Here is a 17,823-nt window from a genome sequence, read left to right as displayed (position 1 = left end):
CACAGAAAGTTTCCAGCTTATAAACTGGTGGTACGTCAAAGATCCATTTGTAACTTGGACACTAATAAACTTTCTCACAGAAACATAGTTATAAATCGTTACCAAGCAGGTAGCCCAGGAAGACCCTAACTAACCCAGAGAGGTGCTGAAAACGTTGCCCAGGAAACCATGGAAAGCAAGGATGTAAAACTAGCATGAGATAAAACTGAAAAACAGGTTTTTGCATTTATCTTGAACATTCATGTAATTAAGAAGTTTGAATCATGTAAGTATAATTAATCAAATGGAAACCTATATAAAAGCCTAGTGGGCTAACGACACAGGAGAAAGAAAGGAGGGAGCAGCTTCACACACAGGACCCGGAGGGATCTAGGCCTGAGGGGAAAGGCAGGAGGAGGAGGGTAAGAAGCTCAGGACAAACAGAGCTCCCTAGTTATCCTTACTTTTCTCCCTATAGGGCAGGGGGAGGTGGGAGAAGAAAAGGAGGAAGTGTCTGGGGCCAAAGAGAAGGAAGTGTCAATATGAAGGCAACAACTTACAGTGCTGGGTACAGGTAACAAGATTAGACATCTGCAACTCATGGGCTGCCCAGAAACTCACCCGAATCTCGGTTCAAATGTCCTGGTCCCTTATATTTAGAGCTAAATCTATTCTCACACTTAACAAAGTCAGAAATGTCCATCAAAATACATTTCCAAAGTAAATTTGCATTCAAGAGGTATTTCCTTCAAATACCTGAATGCCTTTTAAAGGCAAGCCAAAAAGCTTTACAAAATTATGTAACTAGAGAGATCTATAACTGTGGGATTTTAAATTCTTTACATAATTTATACTGGTACTTTCAAAAAGCCTAGTTCTGCCAAACCTTCAGCACTTTTTAAAAGATCACAGGAGACGCCCATGGTGCTTCATGATGGGGAAATAGTGCTGCTGTTGAGGAGAAAAGCCACCAGCCTGCACCTGCAGCAGACGGTGGCTCAGGAGGACCAAACACCTGACACCTACCTGTGTTTGGAGGTGGGGGCTTGTTGTGAATCCACTTAACTACTTTGACGCCATTCTGTGCAGTGGCAATGTTGACACCTGGAACGCAGGTGATGAGGTGTTCTAAAGGGACGCCCCCGCCTCGGCTTTCCTGCACTACTTCTAGTTCGCCAAACTCTGCGGCGTAACAATCTGGAAAGCTGCAGTGTGGTGGGGAGAAAAAAGGTTAATTAAATGATGGAAAAGCAAAGCACCCACTAAACAGACGCCTTTCTTTGAACATATCCATTAATAAATAATTTCTGTTAAGATGCCAAGGATCTGGGTTTGAAAGTTACAAATTAAGGTCCTAGGAAGGCAATCCCTGTGGCATTTCTCTCTTTGATGCATTCTGATGGGACTAGAAATTTCTGGACAATTTTCTAACAGAGGGGGTTAAAAATAAGGCAATTAACTAGGTTCCAAGTTCAATCCCCTCTAACACATTGGTTCGGTGGCTTTAAGGCAACATGGTTGCCTTAAGCTTATGAGGTGGCCCAACAAGTGGTTAAAGGAACTCCTGAAGAAGACTCTTCTCCTGTGCACTCTCTCACAGCACTTGTGCACACCTCTGCTATAGCCTTTCCAATAATCTCTTCTCTGTGGAGAAGAAACTGCCCTATTCTTGCTGACATTTCTAAAATTCAGCAATAAACACAAATTTTCTTGTTGAAATACTGAGTGAATGGATCCCACTTCAGATATACTTTGACTACAAGCGGTAGCTAAAAATTCTGGGCTGAAGCATCTGAAGCATTGTACAGCACTCGGTCTGGGAGAGGTGCAGGCTGAGGGCAGACTTTCTACAAAGAGGAGAGCAAAGGCATCGTAACACAATGGCTTTGACACGGTCACCTTAATAAAGGCACAGTGCCCTCGTGTGTCTGCAGAAGACTATGAACCTGGGGCGCAAATGTCTTCAAAGAGAGGATCACAAAAGGAATCCTGTAAGAGTCTGGATCAAATTCATGTTCACTGCCAAAAAAAAGAACAAAACAGACAGTTTACATTTCTCAGTGGTCTGGAATATCCCCGAGGTAATTCTAACAGATGCTCCACGACCTTTTACAAAAGGATGATTTCTCAAGGGAAACGGGCAATGTACCTGAAATCCTTATTGGAACAGTGTTGCCTGCAGACAGGCTCGTGATATTCCAACTCTTCAAATATAATTGGGCTGCAGTTTGTTGAAGAGCCATCATGCGACTGGGAAGACCCCAAGGGGCTCTGGCGGGCCTGACTGCTGGGTAAGAGACACACCAGTCTTCCATTCCCTTGTTCACGGATTGCGACCGTGTCTGTTAGTTTATATAAATCTGACACATTCAACCTGTGTCCAAACCTAAAAGCAAGGAAGAGATGATGACCTAAAGGGAACACTTTTCTTTGATTGTAGAGAAATACCTGACCTGTTTAAATAAAGGGCTATATCCAAGGACAGTTCCCCTGTCTCTTTGAAAGTAAAACTGGGATAATTCTACTATAAACTCATTCACTGTGGAACTAATGATGCCTGGCACTCCTCCCAGTCATCTCTGGCCCGCTGCTTCTCACAGTGGTTATACATATCATTTGGTACCTACCCTCCAACCCCGCACACCCTCCATAAATGCCTCACCTAATTTTCTGAGATGGAAAGCTATCTGCTATGAGTCCTTTCAAACTGGCCTCCCATTCACTTCCAAATCTCTCTGTATTACCTCTCACCATCTCTGCTCTGCCACCTCCCTCCAAAGAGGTATACCCCCTTTCTTGCTACACCCCTGAATCCCCTATGCTTCAGCCTCCAGACCTAGACTTCCTCTAAGACTGGACGCCCGAATCACCCCCAACTTGTGTCTTTCATACTTGGAGCTTAAAGGCACAAGATCTGAAGGCAGACAGACTTGAGTTCATATCCTGACTTAAACTGTGTGACCTTAGTCAAGTTACATAACCAACCTAGGCCTCAGTTTTCCCAGCTGTAAAATGGGGTGATGATCACTACCTCACAGGGTTGATGTAAGGATTAAATGTGGTTATGTATGGAGAGAGCTTAGCACATAGTTAAGTGCTCCTGAAATGTCAGCTGCTCCAATGGTCTTTCCCCAATGCCCAACCTAAATGCTCAGATCTCCCAAACTACCAACACCAGCCTCAAATCCTCCCCCAGCCCATGCTGCCCACTCCACGGATACATAGTCTCCTTTGTGCTCTCACTCAGTCCGGAGCTCTCTCATCTTCCCTATAATGGAAACAGTCGGTCGCTCAGAAGTTGCCTCGGCTGTTTCCCCGTCCAGTCTGCCATCCCCCTCCCTTTAGGATCTTCTCTGCAGGACTCTTCAGAGTCGGCCTGCAAGTCACCAGCAACCTCCTCCTCCACCCCAAACCTCACACCGTTTCTTCAGGCCAACCCCACATTCCTGATAACACCCTTGCCTCTGGGTTCTCACAGCTTCCTGTCCCTGGTGGCATTCCATCCAATTCCGCCTTCTTTCGGTTCTCCTCCCTCTCCTCTGAGCTCAGCTGCTCCCCAGTCTTTCAGGATCATCTTTAGGCAACTAACTGCCATATCTTAAGACCTTCTTTACCGAGGGAGACTCCAAATGTGCAGAAGACCACTTGACCTCTCTATTCAGATATTCCAACAGCCCCCTAAAACTCATACATCCAAAGCCAAGATCAAAAACTCTCTGTACCGCCTAAACAAGCTTTCTTTATTTCTCTATTTCCAGTTTACCCACATAACCTTCCCCCTAGTCACCCAGGACAAAAAACTCAGCATCAAACTGACCTCTACTTTTTACCTTGCCTGCTACGTAAAACTAACTCCTGAGTCCTATTTCACCGACATCTGAAACTCCTGTGGTGCCCAGCTCCTTCTGTTCCAGTAGCATCTGCTCAGAGCTGGGACTGGTGCACACACTCCCTCCCCTGTTCATTCCTTCTGACACGCTGCCACCTGAAGAGCCCCGACGCGTGGTTCCCACCACCACACCTCTCCCCTCCCCTCTTTCCTCCAACACTTCAGTGGCTCCCAGAATCCACAGATAACGGTCAAGCTCCTAGTTCTTTCCATCCTCTGTATCCTCAAAGCATCTTCTCCTTCCCACTGCTCCTTTTAAAGGACAGTTTTCTTTGTTCTATACAATAAATAGTAAGCATCTTTTCCCTTCCAGACATAACCTCCTCAAGGACAAGGGCTGTCTTCCTAGCTCTGCATCCTCCACTGAGCCTCTCATTCCACTAGTATTTGTTGAGTGCCTCCTGTGCGCTGCGTGTTGAAGACACGGTGTTAGGTCAGACCCCGTGCCTAACGTCCTGGAGCTTACAGTCTGGATGGTGCTCAAAGATGTTCACTCAATGAATAACAAAACGAATCAGTCGACCAGAAGAAAAAAAAAAGTACAGCTTTGGAGACTGAGGTCTAAACTTGCTAAAAATGAACGAACTTTTAAAAATGAGTGTTAAAACTGGCATTTAAATCTGCCCACTGCTGTCTGTCTCATTTCCTCCGCTAGGCTGGAAGTTCCTCAAGAGTCACCACTGCAGTTTAATGCATGAAAGTCACCCGTCAGTACTGACTGGATCGATGGAAAAAAACAACTCTGACTTACTTTTTCTCATAGATATCTGTAAATTTAAAAAGAGGCAGACAACAGGCGGGAGCATCCTGAAGAATAGACATTGTTTCCGCACTGCAAGACAAAATTTTAATCAATTAGAGAACAGATGATTTCCTCTCCACTCCAAGTTATAGCTTATTTTATTATTTTTAAAATATTTTATTTATTATTGTATTATTTATTTATTTTACTTGGGGGTGATAATCAGGTTTATTTATTTTTAGAGGAGGTACTGGGGATTAACCCAGGACCTCATGCATGCCAAGCACACGCTCTAACACTTGAGCTATGCCCTCCCCCTTTCAAGTTATATTTTATAAAGAGTTAATAAAACTGATTAACATAATGTGTATGCAAAATAAATGTACTCATGTTTATGTCAGAGTTGATCTCCCAGAAAAACTCAAAAGAACAGGCTTCAGGGGTAGGGCAATTAAAGACTATTTAGTCACATACTGGGATTTTCATCAGACTCAAGCATAAGGCTTTCTACATCTGTGTCTCACTCACTGAGACAAACACCTTATTTCAGAGCAAAAGGCAGAATAGCTTGAATGTCTCTTGCCACAGTGCAGTTTGTATCAGAGACACGGGAGAGGAATTCCCATAGTTGAAGATATTCAACTGAATACAAACTGTTAAAGAGTGATTTGAGCCATAGGATTATGGATGATTTTTTTTTAATCCCCTTCTGTTTCTGAACTTTCCAAGTTTTCTTCAATAAGTACTCTTTTTATTCTAGGAAATGAAGACGTAACTTAAAATAATGGTGAAGTTTTGACTTGCGTACACCATAAAAAGATGACCACAGTAAGTTTAGTGAATATCCATCATCTCACATAGATACAAAATTAAAGAAAAATAAATTTTTTTCCTTGTGATAAAAACTCTCAGGATTTACTCTTAACTTTCACATACAACACACAGCAGTACTGATTATATTAATCATGTTATACATTATATCCCCAGTACTTATCTTACACCTGGAAGTTGATACCCTTTGACTACCTTCATCCAATTATTCCTTCCCTCACCCCCCACCTCTAGTAACCACAAATCTGATCTCTTTTTCCATGAGTTTTTTTGTTCATTTGTCTTTTTCAGGATAACTGACCTACAACACTATGGTAATTTCTGGTGCACAAATCATCAGTCTGTACACCTTAAACGTATACAGTGCTGTGTGCCAACTAAATCGCAATAAAATTGGAAAAAAAATTATAACAATAAAATAAAATAATGGTGAAGTACATTATTACAGATAAGATCTTTGAGAGTCCAAACATATTTAGGAGTGAGTTCTGTTTTACTAGTCTCCCTCAAGGCAGGGAGAATCAAAGAAGAATCAAAGTATATTCTGAATAAAATCATCACCGAATTTCTAAGATAGATCTAGTTGCAATGTAGACTTATGGGGCTGGGTGTCTATTTGACATTAAGGATATATCTGCAGATTGAGAGCTTGAAGCTTTCTATACCTTATACCCCTTATAGACAAATCCATCCTTCACTAAGATTTCAGGCTTTCCAGGCTTATAAACTTTTATTGTAGAGGTCGAACTATTTTTAGAACCTGTTCTGGAGATGTGGCATATTATTTTACTTCAAAGTGCCTGCCAAGTTTAAGCTTACTTCATCTTTGATTAATGACCTGAACAAGATGAATTATTCTAACTAGCTTATTCCTAACTTCTACCTTATTTCAAACTCTATTAATGGAGGATAAGCATTACTGCACATGTGATCATCAGAAGAGGGCTGCAAATGGGATAAAATTTATTTTTATTTATTTCTAAAATTGTTTCTGGGCCAAAATATCATTTCCTGAAATAAGTAGCTTGTTTGTTTGTTCTTTACCTCAGTAAAGAGAGTGATTTATTAGCAGCTCCTGTGGCAAGAGAGACCAGGATCTTCTTGCTGCCAATTTTGTATCGGTGGAGGCTATTCACCGCGCTGATGGCTTCTTGTAAGTTTTCCATCTGAACAACAGCTTTGAGCTGATAATCTGTGTGGGGGCTGAGCTCAACACTTTTCACCTACAAGAGTAAAAAGGAAAACAGAATGCTTTGTCTACCCAGAACCCTGTTATCTCAAAACTGAATATGAATCATTAAGGAGCTGGTCTGTGGACTTTAGTGAGGCCACGGGGGAACTTGTATGAACTCTGCACTCTTGCCAACCAGAACCTAAGTGAGCTGGGATGGGTGACCTTCAGAGATGTGACACCAGCCTGGCCTGCCAGGGTGTTCTGGCACACACAGCTCTCTGAGAACAGGCTCAGGGGCCAACACACACAGGGAGTCTTTTGGGTCTTCTCCAGCCCCTGCAACAACCTGGGGCAGAGCTGTTTTAAGAACCAGTAAAAGGTGCATTTTTAGCAAACTGCACCTAAAAACTGAATCAGATTTAGAAAGAGATTAACAAAAACAGATGACATTATTTTGAATCTTACTTCCATCTCTCAGTAGCCAGAGCTTACTAAAACCCATCCGTGTTTTATTTCCCAAAGTGCCACTTAAATCTCTCCCACGACCACTAGTGCTTCTCTGCCAGGCTTCTTGCTCTCTGGGGTTGTGTCCTAAAAACTGAACAGGAAGCAACCCCACGAGCAGACCAGAGGAAAAAGGAAGGGGTTCAAGCTCATTCAACAATGCTTATATCCTGGCTGTGGCTACGTGTACTGAATTAAGAGCCCTCAACTTGAAATGCCAGCAAAGGGTTAAACAAAGGGAAGAACAAAAGTGCAAAGGTTACCTTGCCATGCCTAGAAAATGCCTCCTGCATGAGCTGCTGCAGCTCCTTCCGGGATAACCTGTAGTCTATGTTGCTAATCTGGATGTCAGCACCATTTGCAAATGGGTCCGGGCAGTCGGCACTAACGCTTGAACTTGCAACATTGAAAGCAAGTGGGGATGCTCTGTTTAAAAGGTTTGGAGACATACTCCTGCTTAAAAAAACATATATATTGAGGTTATTTTTAAAAACTATTATTCTACTTATTGTTTATATCATTTTGACTTCATTTGAAGCTATAAAAAAGCATCTTTCTACAATACAATTTGGTTTTCAAATGTGCTTTTATACATAGATTTAGACTCACTGTCAAAAGTACAATCTGCTGAACCCTATCAAAAACAAATACATTACTTAATATCAAATATTCTTTTATTGGATTCTTTAAAGCTGAAGGTGGAAATTACAGGCAGGCCTGATGAATTAGTTTTCTACTTTGGGCATTTATTCTTAGAAAATTAGCTTGTGATACCAGTAAGTCGTTTCACCCCTCCCTAACGAAACGGCTCTGAAAAAGCTAGATATTCTTGCTCACATGTTGCAATCCTTCTCCATAGAAGAAAAATTTTTGTATGAATTTGTAGATGTCATTTTACAGGTCCAAAGTCACTTAATATAGTGAGTCTTCTACAACTCAGCAGAACAAATACAACGCTAGAAGGAGCTCATGGGATGCAACATGGCCTTATGGCTCCCTCTGTCTTGCAAGCTTCCAGAATTAATCCATGTGAGTTTAGAAAACTTAAGTAAGGTCAGAGTTATACAGATCATTACAGTGGTTTACAGAGACACTCATTTCTCAAACAGCTTCCTAGAACTACTCTACGAGTAAGAATAACCAATGTATGTCAGCTTGGGCTTCTTCCTCAACTCGCTGAAGAGATGAGGATATGGTAAGGACGTCTTACTGTGCCTCCTATCATTGGCCAAGGACTCCAGGACAGGCTTTTTGCCTCTGACCTCTGCTTACCAAGATTCTCACGTGGAGGAGAGAGAAATGGTGAGAAGCACTGCCCTCAAACGTTAGCTATTGTGACCTGAGGAAAACAGGACTAACGGAGAAGAGATGCAAGATTTCTCTAATTTTTATTACGCACCTCTGCACTGCTTGAGTTCTGTTAAACAAACATCGTTTCATAACCGCTTCTGTTGCACATAACCACTCCGTGGATCGAGAACCACTTACCGAGAAGACCAAGACTGAGGCGTGAGCAGAGGATTGACTTGCCTTGACGCGATCAGCTTGCTAAAAGCAGATGGGTAACTCACTTGGAACATAGTCTCCTCTTTATCTTTCTTCTCTACAGGAGAGCTGGTAACACTGCGGGCACTGAGGTTCTCTCTTCTAATGGAGGGAAACGGCGAAGGGAAAAGGTTATTTGTTTTCCTTCACATTAAGATCAGCAACTAGGAGGGAGAATATTGCACCTACTTCAGATTGGTTTTGTAAACGGATTCTGCTGCCCCCGAGGTTTTAGGTGTGGGCACGGGAGCACTTGAGTTTCTGTGAGGAGGTGCTACCGGCTTCGGGTGGCCTTGCTGGGGCTCACTGTTTCGAGTGCCAGTCTTTGACTCCATGCGGCACAGCTCCTTAAAAGAGGTAAGAGCAAGGGAGTTTAACAGTTAAGTCCCCAAGATATGCTAGACCTTGTACAGGATACCGCTTGGCTTTGAGTATCCTCAAAAATGGGAGGAAAGGACACACCAAAAGCGAATGAGCATATAAAACACAGAGACCAAGAAAGCAAACCTACCATAAACTTCAGAAAGCAAGAGGTATCACAATTACCTGTAAACTTTTAACATGGGTATTTTTGGTGGCAGATCCAGAATTTGCCTGCGACCCTTTTCCAGGTGCGGCTTTGGCACTGGAAGATGGTTCACTTGTATCTTTGATGAGGCACAATTTTGGATTCTTAAGCTTTTTGGGAGACTTCACTTTATCAGCAGTTGCATTCGAACTCTTTGTTTCACAGAGTTCTCTGCTTTTTGGAGTAAATGACACGATGATCCTATTACCAAAGACATCCTCGTTTTCCATTCGCTTTTGAGCCCGCGCTGCACTGTCCTGGTTTATGAAGCGGAGAATCGCGCTGCAGCCCGTGATGCTCAGCACTTTGCCACCACAATTATCGGACAGGCGTCTGAGCCTGTTGCTGATGCTCTTGCCATCTTTATTTGCTGGTAGGTTATACACATAGAGCAGGGTGTGGCACTGCTGGTACAGAGGAAAAGTGTTACAACAGGGTCACTCGAGGGCACACATTCAATTAAAAAATGAGAACAATGAGTGACCTCCATTTCGCTAATGACCTTGGAGGGGAGCTAACAGAGATTCCCATGGGAGAGGGTAAATGTAATTTGATTGAAAAAAGACAGAAAACGAGAGATATATCTAAGATGATTGATTACTTTGATGAATGAGAGAAAAATCTGTGGCAAGATTTTATGTTTTAAATAATCAGGTCTTTTTTTTTTTTAAAGTCATAAAAAATAAGGATCTCTACAGTGGGCAATCTCTCATCTAAAACGCTACATTTGACTTAAAGGCCTTTCAGGTTAAAAAAGTGACTATCAAACAGAGGTGGAAGAGAGGAAATAAGCTATAGTCAACAGATTAAAAACATGATGAATACCAACAAAAGTGAATTAGGAGAGTAGTGCCAAACACCAGAGTAGGGCCTATGTATGTTACTCCTTGGGCAAGACTCTGAGATCCCCAACTGCAAACCATCCTTAGCATGTGTTTAATTTCAGGCCAGACTCTGGTGTTGCTGGGTACAGGGGGTGCAGTGGGACTAGCAGAACAAGGGCCTGAATCTGGAGACCAAGGGCCAGCCTCGGCTCTGCCGCAATTGAGCTGTGTGATCTCCAACGGCTCACTTACTTTTTTCTAAGTGCTGACTTCTTCCTCCCTAAAATGAGGACACTGGGAGAGATCATTCCTACAGTGCTTCTGTAACTATGAAGTTATTAAAATATGTTAAAACTGCATCCATTCTTCTGGACCACCTACACCATAGCTCTTCTCCATTATTGCTATTATTACGTACATATTCTCCAAATAGCTTCAACATAAGCTCAGTACTGCAGAATACATTCTTACCCTAAATCAAGACTCTCAGAAATGCTCATCCTGCTGGAAATCCTATCAAGTGGCTTAATAGGCTACAGATGTAGCAACCACTGCTCCTAACTGTGCCCACGCACAACAGGCATTGCAACCATAGAAAACAAACTCAGAGGCCTGCTGGAGCTTAAGGATCAAATGCCTAACAACCGTACAATTACTCTGCTTATTTCACTCCAACCGTAACAGTATGTGCAAACCATCACCATATTCTCTTCCCTTAAAAACCTGGAAGCAAAAAGAGTAATAATTCTCATTCCATTACTTCTAGCCACCTGACACAAAACACTGCTAGCTTTGGAGTCACTGGCAAGTGGTTGTCAGTAAGGTAAATCTAAAAGTCAATTCTCCATACTCTGAAAAAAAAAAAAAACCCACCAAAACTCATATACATCAATTCTCCATATATTTGTAAGAGAAGTACTGAAAGTTTCTAGGCCAATTTCAAAATCTGACCAGCCTATTACAAAGAACAGCCTCACCTAGGCTTGGAGACCTCCTATGAAGGGCTGTCTTCGGCCTTCATAATCTCACTTTGGAAAATGGCAAAAAAAAAAAAAGAACACAAATCCACTTACTGGCATTTTGAGCGGTAACCTGGGGGGCAGGTCGGAAATGAATTCTTCAAATCTGATCAGCTCATTAGCATGATGCAGTAGTGCTTCTGAGGCTTGGTTTTTATGGACCAAAATTATGTGGAAACCATGCCTGTGTCTCAGGTCACTAAGTTCCAATGCAAAATTGACATCAGCTGAAAGAAAAGGTACAGCCCACCCCCGGCCCCAAACATTAGAAACACTTGACAGAGACAGGCAACTCGACCGACACTGAGAAGAAAGGAATGGCTGGATTGTATTCAAAACCGCTCCCCCCCCACCACCTCTTTTTAGAACAGGAGCACGTTTCGTATCAGAAGGGTTAACATGACAAGACAGTTTTACCATATACTTATATTGAACCCCAAGATATGTTACTTCCAGTAGTAAAAGAGAGCAAATGTTAATATTCTGGGGAGCCTCAACTTTGAAAATCATTCATCTTAGATTTTTAAAAATTAGCAATACAGGGCCCAAGATTTTTTAAAAAATTGCATTTTCTTCAATAAACTTGGTTCCACAAGACTCCTTACTCAAGTTCCTAGGAGAAAAATACAGAAATCCATGTAGACCCATTTTTTTTTTTTGACCTAAAACAGTTTTCAGAGATAAGCATAAATACGTCCTATGTATTTCAGCATCTTTGGGGGCAGATTTTACTTTAACAGTTTTTGGCTTCTATGATAATTCACACATAGTGAGTGTAGCTGAAATTAGCAGATGTTTCTACACTTACTTGACACAAGAACCACGGTGGCAGGAGCAGTGTGGGTATTTGCAAACCTTCGGAGGCTCTGGCGCAGCTTATCATCAGCAGCATTCTTTGCTGTAGCGTTGATGTGGGCAACGGTTACCTGCAGCAATTTATAACAAGGATGAATGAGCAAGAGCTGAGGTTAGAAAATCACTATGTGTTCTGCCCACATCTTAATAGACAGTTCTTGGGGAAACTCTTTTATTATTATTGCCACCTAGGAGGAAAAAAATTACAATCAAATCTCAATAATTTCAAATTTGGTTCTCCATACAAATTAACTGGATCCACTATTAACTCTACTTTTTGTGTCTAATCTTCTTTTGCACTTCATCCATCCCCCTTTCAGAAAATAAATAAAAAGAAGTGGAATTTGAAGTAGTTAAATTAGCTCTCACTAATAGCTTTTGCCAACCATCTGTGGGCAGCAGAGATTTGCTGTAAGATTAAGACGAGATCTGGGACTGTATGTGATGTCCTTCATCTACGCCATACAACGTCTATGGCTCCTGCCATCAGGTGGTGGAAGAGGCGAGGCCTCTGCCCCTAAGGGTGCTAAAATACATTTACTCCTGTTCAAACTATCAGGCTCACATTAAAATCTCCACAGCAAGGAAAAGTTTGTTTCAAGAGGTGCCTCCACTACATACAATACACAATGGGATTTATTAGTTTTTTTTTTTAAGAAACATAAATACACAATTTTAGGCAGCAAAGAACTGGATTCTGATTTCAGCTGAAGAAGAGACTTTGGGATCAATCTGGATTTAAATTTAAGCTCATCTACTTACTGGCCATCTGATCTTTAAAAAGTTGCTTAAGCTCTTGGGGCCTTTCACATTTTTAAATTTCAAATAATAAGTCCTTGTCCACAGAGCAGTTATGAAAATCAAAGGAAATGATACGTATGTAACCACTACACCAGGCAAGCACTAGTCACACTTCAGTAGCCTTACTGAAAGTACAGACATGATTAAATAATTTCCAGTACTTTAGAAACAATTTTTTGCTTATTTTCTGCACTTGCAAACTTAGCAAAAAAGTGTATTATTAAATAAATTTTGAATTGGAATTCTTTTAAAAAAAATCACAGGAGCTTATTCTATCAAAATAGATAAAAATTCTTTTTTTTTTTTTACCTGGCAGTTATTCAGCTCTTGAATAACTTCTTTGTTTTCTTTACTGATGTCACACACACAGATGAATTCTGCTTCTCTGTGGCCTTTAAAAAACTTCTCACGGATTCTCTGTACAACTGCAGTAGCTGAGCGGCCAGAGGGGACTGAGCAGTTTTCAATATCCCAAAACACTCCAATGGGGGGTAAGTTTTCTAGCACCTGTCCTGCTAGCGCAACTTCTGGTGACCCTTAAGAAATATGAAGACTTTCAATTACATATGGTAAAAAAGAGGTAACATGTTAAAGATAATAGGTAGCTACCTATCATTCTTAGTGGCAGGAAAACGAAATTATTGATTGATGTTAAGTTTAAGGATACCAAGCCCCACTGGCTGACCCAGTAAGACAAAGATCCTCAAGTTGCCGAAGTATCTCTAAGCAATCATTCCTATTCTTCAGGAGAGAACAAATCTAAAAGTCCAGTTACTTTAAGCCCACAATAAATCCATCACAAAGCACGAGCCATCCTCATGCTGGCCAGTTACACCCCTCTGAACCCTAACATGTAGGTGAACGGACACTGTAGCTCTGGGGCCTGATCTTCATGCTCTGCTCACACTTGTCTACGACTCAGTGTGGGAGGACAATAAAGAGGAGACTGAGGGTGAAGTTGTTCCTGTCCTGATTTTAATGATTTTTAACACTGCATTAACATCTGATTCAAAATTTCAAAAAATGTTTTTAGAAGATAAGGTATCAACTACTTTTTAGAGAAATGATCTTAGATTTTCAAATACTGTTTTTCATCAGCCATTGCTAATCTTCCTAAATACTAAGCACTTTTAGGGAGCATAGAGCCAACAAGTGTGATTGTGAACCTAAGCTGACCCCAAGTCCCTTCCAGCACTTATTTCTCCTAATATACCCCCCGTTTTTCTATACAAAGCTTCTGATCTCAAACAGCCTCAGCCCAACATAGACGGCAAGTGACTTTTTGGTCTATAAGAATAAAAAGATTTGTACCAAGAGATGGAAATGGAGACTCACATACCCAGTAGCTTTAAAACCACAAGGAATCTTTTAAAGGCGATTAAATGTGGTGTTGGTATCAGATACTGAACACTATTTAAATATGCACATTTTATATGATACTGTCATTTACCAAATTTCGAAGCAGCTTTGCCTAGACTGGTCGCCAATAACAACGTGGTCTCCTTCCCTGTTCCTTTGGTTCCACAGCCATTACACAGAGGAATAGTAACAGGTGCAGTTTGAGTATTTGGAGGTGGTATATTTGGCCAGACTTTAGCAGCATCAATTATACTATTTCTTGCCGGCTGTTTCAAAATTTTTTTAAAAAGAGGAGGAGGTTTCAGACACATCATTTCAGAACCCAGAGTTACATACTACAACTGAAAATACATTTTCTAAGTGTTTCTCCTTTCCATCTGCTAACCTCTGGAAAATGTATTTTCAAATCACCTTTCCCAGAACTATCAGCTATCAATGCATAAACTCACTTCAAGAAGTGACTTGAAATGATGAGGGAAAACATTCAGATGATCAGATCTTTACATTCTGGGGTATGTGTCTGCTACAATGGAGACCTCAGACACACTTTACATAAAAGGAAGTCAAGTCTTCACTTGAACACTGGCATGACAGAGGCCAAGTTTCAAGTTCCCCAAATTACTACCAAAAAACAACATGCAGTTACCTATATTACATGAATGGGTCCATGTATCAGGTGAGTGTTAGCTATAAGAAGCCATAATTATGTTCTGGCCTTTAAAGGCAAAACAGAACACAAGGCTTTGCCGAGCTAGGTTCACTTGTAGGAAACAGATTTATTACAAGAGACTCTAAAAGCATAAACTAGATGAATAATTAATTACTCTGTACTTTTTTGAACAGTCCCTCCCATTTTACCCTGTGCTTTCTTCAAGACCATAAGAAGTTATGCTGATGGGGAGAAAGCTACATCACACGGAGTCTTCAACCCATGCAAAATAAAGATTTTTTCAAGATATATTCACTTTATTTAAAAAAGTCATTCCTCAAACCTCAGCTGCACCCAACATAACAAATAAAAAGATACAAACCTTGTTTAGACAGTCTTCGCAGTAAAGTGAGCCCTTTAAACAAACCGGAGGTACCACATTTAGGTGCAAAGAGTTGGTGCATAAGTGAGGCGTTAGCTCCGACTGTGAAATGTGCTCTTCCAAGTGCCCGGGAGCCCCACTTGTGAAATCAGGACAGGGGAAATAGCCAGCGGAGGAGGTGCAGCCCTGGAGAGCCGGAAACTGATGCAGTTTGTGCACGTTACTATGACATGATTGGAAATGGAGCTTTCCACAACAGGGCAGGTGTTTGCAGGAAGACAGATTACTTTCTAGACACATGCTGGGAAAGTCACTTGCGACGCCGGCCAAATTGTTCCTAGCTGAGGCATTCTGGAGTGAAGATGCAGACTGGAAAGCAAACCCTGACCCTACCTGACACGTGATTGTCCTGGTGCTTTGCGAGTCTAACAGTGCGCCCGGGGGAATCAAGCTACCAGTCCCTCCGCTACCACCACCGCCACCACCGAGATGCATTGGCGAAGTGGAGGGTTCATTAGTGCAATGGGCACAGCAGCTTACTTTGGGGACAGTTGAAAGCTGTATTTTAGGTTGCTGAAGAGAATGGATATCTGGAAGTGGGACTGCTGGGAAAAGTTTAGAGCCAGCATGAAGGGGAGATGGTACATCCTTTAATTCCACAGCAACTTTCTTATTCTCCATGTAATCTTTCTGAGAAGAGAAAACCAGAACACAAGTTAATTTTTTGAGGCCAGTGACTTTTGGTTACTCACATCCCATTGCATTAAAAAATGGCAAGTGTTCAAACATATTTACATCACTCAATCATAACCACACAAAATGGAATGGCAGCTAAAACCAGGGGCACCCTTCAGAGGTCTATGGGAAGTGAACATCAAAACAGATGACTAAAATTAAGACTGTGTCCTTTCTGAACTTTAAGAGACCGGGGGAGGGGGTCTGTTTACATCCTCAGCAAGCCTGGTTAACCACCTGTGTCTCAGTGACTTCCTTTTGATAACTTCCCCTTGCCTCACAGGGTCTTCTGAAGACAAAACAGGTGGGATGAAAACAACAGTCACAACAGCATTCACTAGAGATGGCTTATAAGCAAAGTGCTTTAAGGAAAATATTTAATGGTTCTTGCAGTCAGACCATACGGAGTTTTAGTAAGGTCCTCCAGAGAAGATTTCAAACACCGTGGGTAAGATGAGCCATCAGCCCACTTGGCCCATCTGTGAATAGGTCTTAAAAGTGTTGCTGATAACATTTAGCAAACCCTAGGGTATCATGACATAAAACTATAATGCTAAGTTATTTTGTAGCCAGTGGAAAGAACTAGAGTAATTAGAAAACTACCTGAAAAAAAGATACAAGAGAAATAGTTTGTCATATGCCTCCAAAATAGACACAGAAGGCTACTGTGTTTATAAAGGTTATATAGCATGGCACTGGTGACAGAGACCTGGGTTTGAATGTGATACTCAACAGTTTTATGACTTTGGGTAAGTGACTTAACCTCTCCAGGCTTCAGTTTTATCATCTTTCAGTTGAACAACAGAATGTACCTCCTTCAGTTATTAGAAGGATAAAATGAGATAATGCATCTCATTTAAGCACTCAGCACAGTACCTGGCCGCTGAAGGGGGATCTAACTAATCAATACTCTTTATTGGCTGAGTGCAGGCACTATAAAGATGAAGAAGACGTCTTGATACAGTGATTGAGACACAGTTATCCCTTAGAGGACAGACAGGTCCATCTGACTGCTATGATTTCACTCCTTTTGCTATGATTCTACACTCACCTGGGAGGGAATGTTCTTTTGGGAGAAATCTGGATTTTCAGTTAGGCTCTTCCTAAAAAGGTTAACAGCAATGGTCTGACCAGCCAATAAGTAGTGGTGTTCTGCCCTCTTGGTAATTATTACAGTTCAGGCTGAAAATTAATTCATTGGCTTTTGGATTTATATAGGTCTTGCTCTTATGGGCAGGGTTATTGTCAGTTGGTCTCCCTGAATAGACTCAATTATAGGTGCCACTGACAAAAATTGAGATTCTGGACCTATGAAGTTGAAAGTGCAATTCTGCTTTGTGTGACTCTACGAGGGAAAGACTTGCCACCCCGGGAAGCACTACTTGAGCAGCTAACCCTAACTGTCCCTAAAGAAATATTTCTGGAAGAAATAACTATCCCAACTACCGACACCAAGAAACAAAGGTCACTGTATAATGAAAGCTTGGAGAAAATAAGGAATTCAATTAATTTTTTAAAAAGTCATTTTCTATACCCTTATATAAATAGTAACATCTCATTTAAATTCCAAGTATAACAGGAAAAAAAAGGTGATAACATGACACAGGAAATGAAATCAGAAAAAGCAAAATCACTATGAAAAGACAAAGGAAGAAGTTCTACACATATTTTAAAAAAATCAAGAGAAATCGTGAACAGAAAAAGATTATTAACACAATCTTAGCAATCTTTCCTTGATTTTTACGATTCGAAACTCAGAAGGCTACAGTAAAATAAAATCTGTTTTGTACTTTCCTCCAATTTTACTCTACAGTGTGGACACTGTCTTTGGAATCTGTGACTTTAATGAGAAACTAATCTTCCCCAAATTTTAACATCACACATGTAAAACATCTACTGTTATTCAGTGTGGAAGTACAGGAGTTAAAAAAGTATGCCCTCATTGAATCAGGAACTATAACAACATG

At 41.2% G+C, this 17,823-nt stretch overlaps 1 protein-coding gene across 9 annotated transcripts in view; it reads right to left on the bottom strand.

Annotated features, from left to right (window-relative positions):
• Positions 1 to 17,823, bottom strand: part of MARF1 (meiosis regulator and mRNA stability factor 1) — a 39,099-nt gene that overhangs the window by 17,159 nt on the left and 4,117 nt on the right. The window contains exons 3-17 of one of the 9 annotated variants that reach the window (XM_032460978.1): positions 15,515 to 15,811; positions 15,122 to 15,154; positions 14,182 to 14,356; positions 13,041 to 13,267; positions 11,884 to 12,001; positions 11,130 to 11,302; positions 9,211 to 9,639; positions 8,854 to 9,011; positions 8,608 to 8,766; positions 7,383 to 7,575; positions 6,486 to 6,664; positions 4,620 to 4,700; positions 2,129 to 2,365; positions 1,879 to 1,998; positions 1,006 to 1,184 (exon numbers count right to left, since the gene is read on the bottom strand). In XM_032460978.1, coding sequence (XP_032316869.1) covers positions 1,006 to 1,184; positions 1,879 to 1,998; positions 2,129 to 2,365; positions 4,620 to 4,700; positions 6,486 to 6,664; positions 7,383 to 7,575; positions 8,608 to 8,766; positions 8,854 to 9,011; positions 9,211 to 9,639; positions 11,130 to 11,302; positions 11,884 to 12,001; positions 13,041 to 13,267; positions 14,182 to 14,356; positions 15,122 to 15,154; positions 15,515 to 15,811 — 2,758 coding nt within the window. Of the gene's footprint in view, positions 1 to 1,005; positions 1,185 to 1,878; positions 1,999 to 2,128; positions 2,366 to 4,619; positions 4,701 to 6,485; positions 6,665 to 7,382; positions 7,576 to 8,607; positions 8,767 to 8,853; positions 9,012 to 9,210; positions 9,640 to 11,129; positions 11,303 to 11,883; positions 12,002 to 13,040; positions 13,268 to 14,181; positions 14,357 to 15,121; positions 15,812 to 17,823 lie in introns of all 9 variants that reach the window. The other 8 variants (XM_032460981.1, XM_032460977.1, XM_006179074.3 and 5 more) reach the window with 8 other exon arrangements.

The sequence above is a fragment of the Camelus ferus genome, chromosome 18 (assembly GCF_009834535.1).
Source record: "Camelus ferus isolate YT-003-E chromosome 18, BCGSAC_Cfer_1.0, whole genome shotgun sequence".
In the NCBI taxonomy this organism is placed as follows: Eukaryota; Metazoa; Chordata; class Mammalia; order Artiodactyla; family Camelidae; genus Camelus; species Camelus ferus.
The sequence above is the reverse complement of the archived record's forward strand: the minus strand, read 5'-3'. Positions and strand labels throughout refer to the sequence as shown.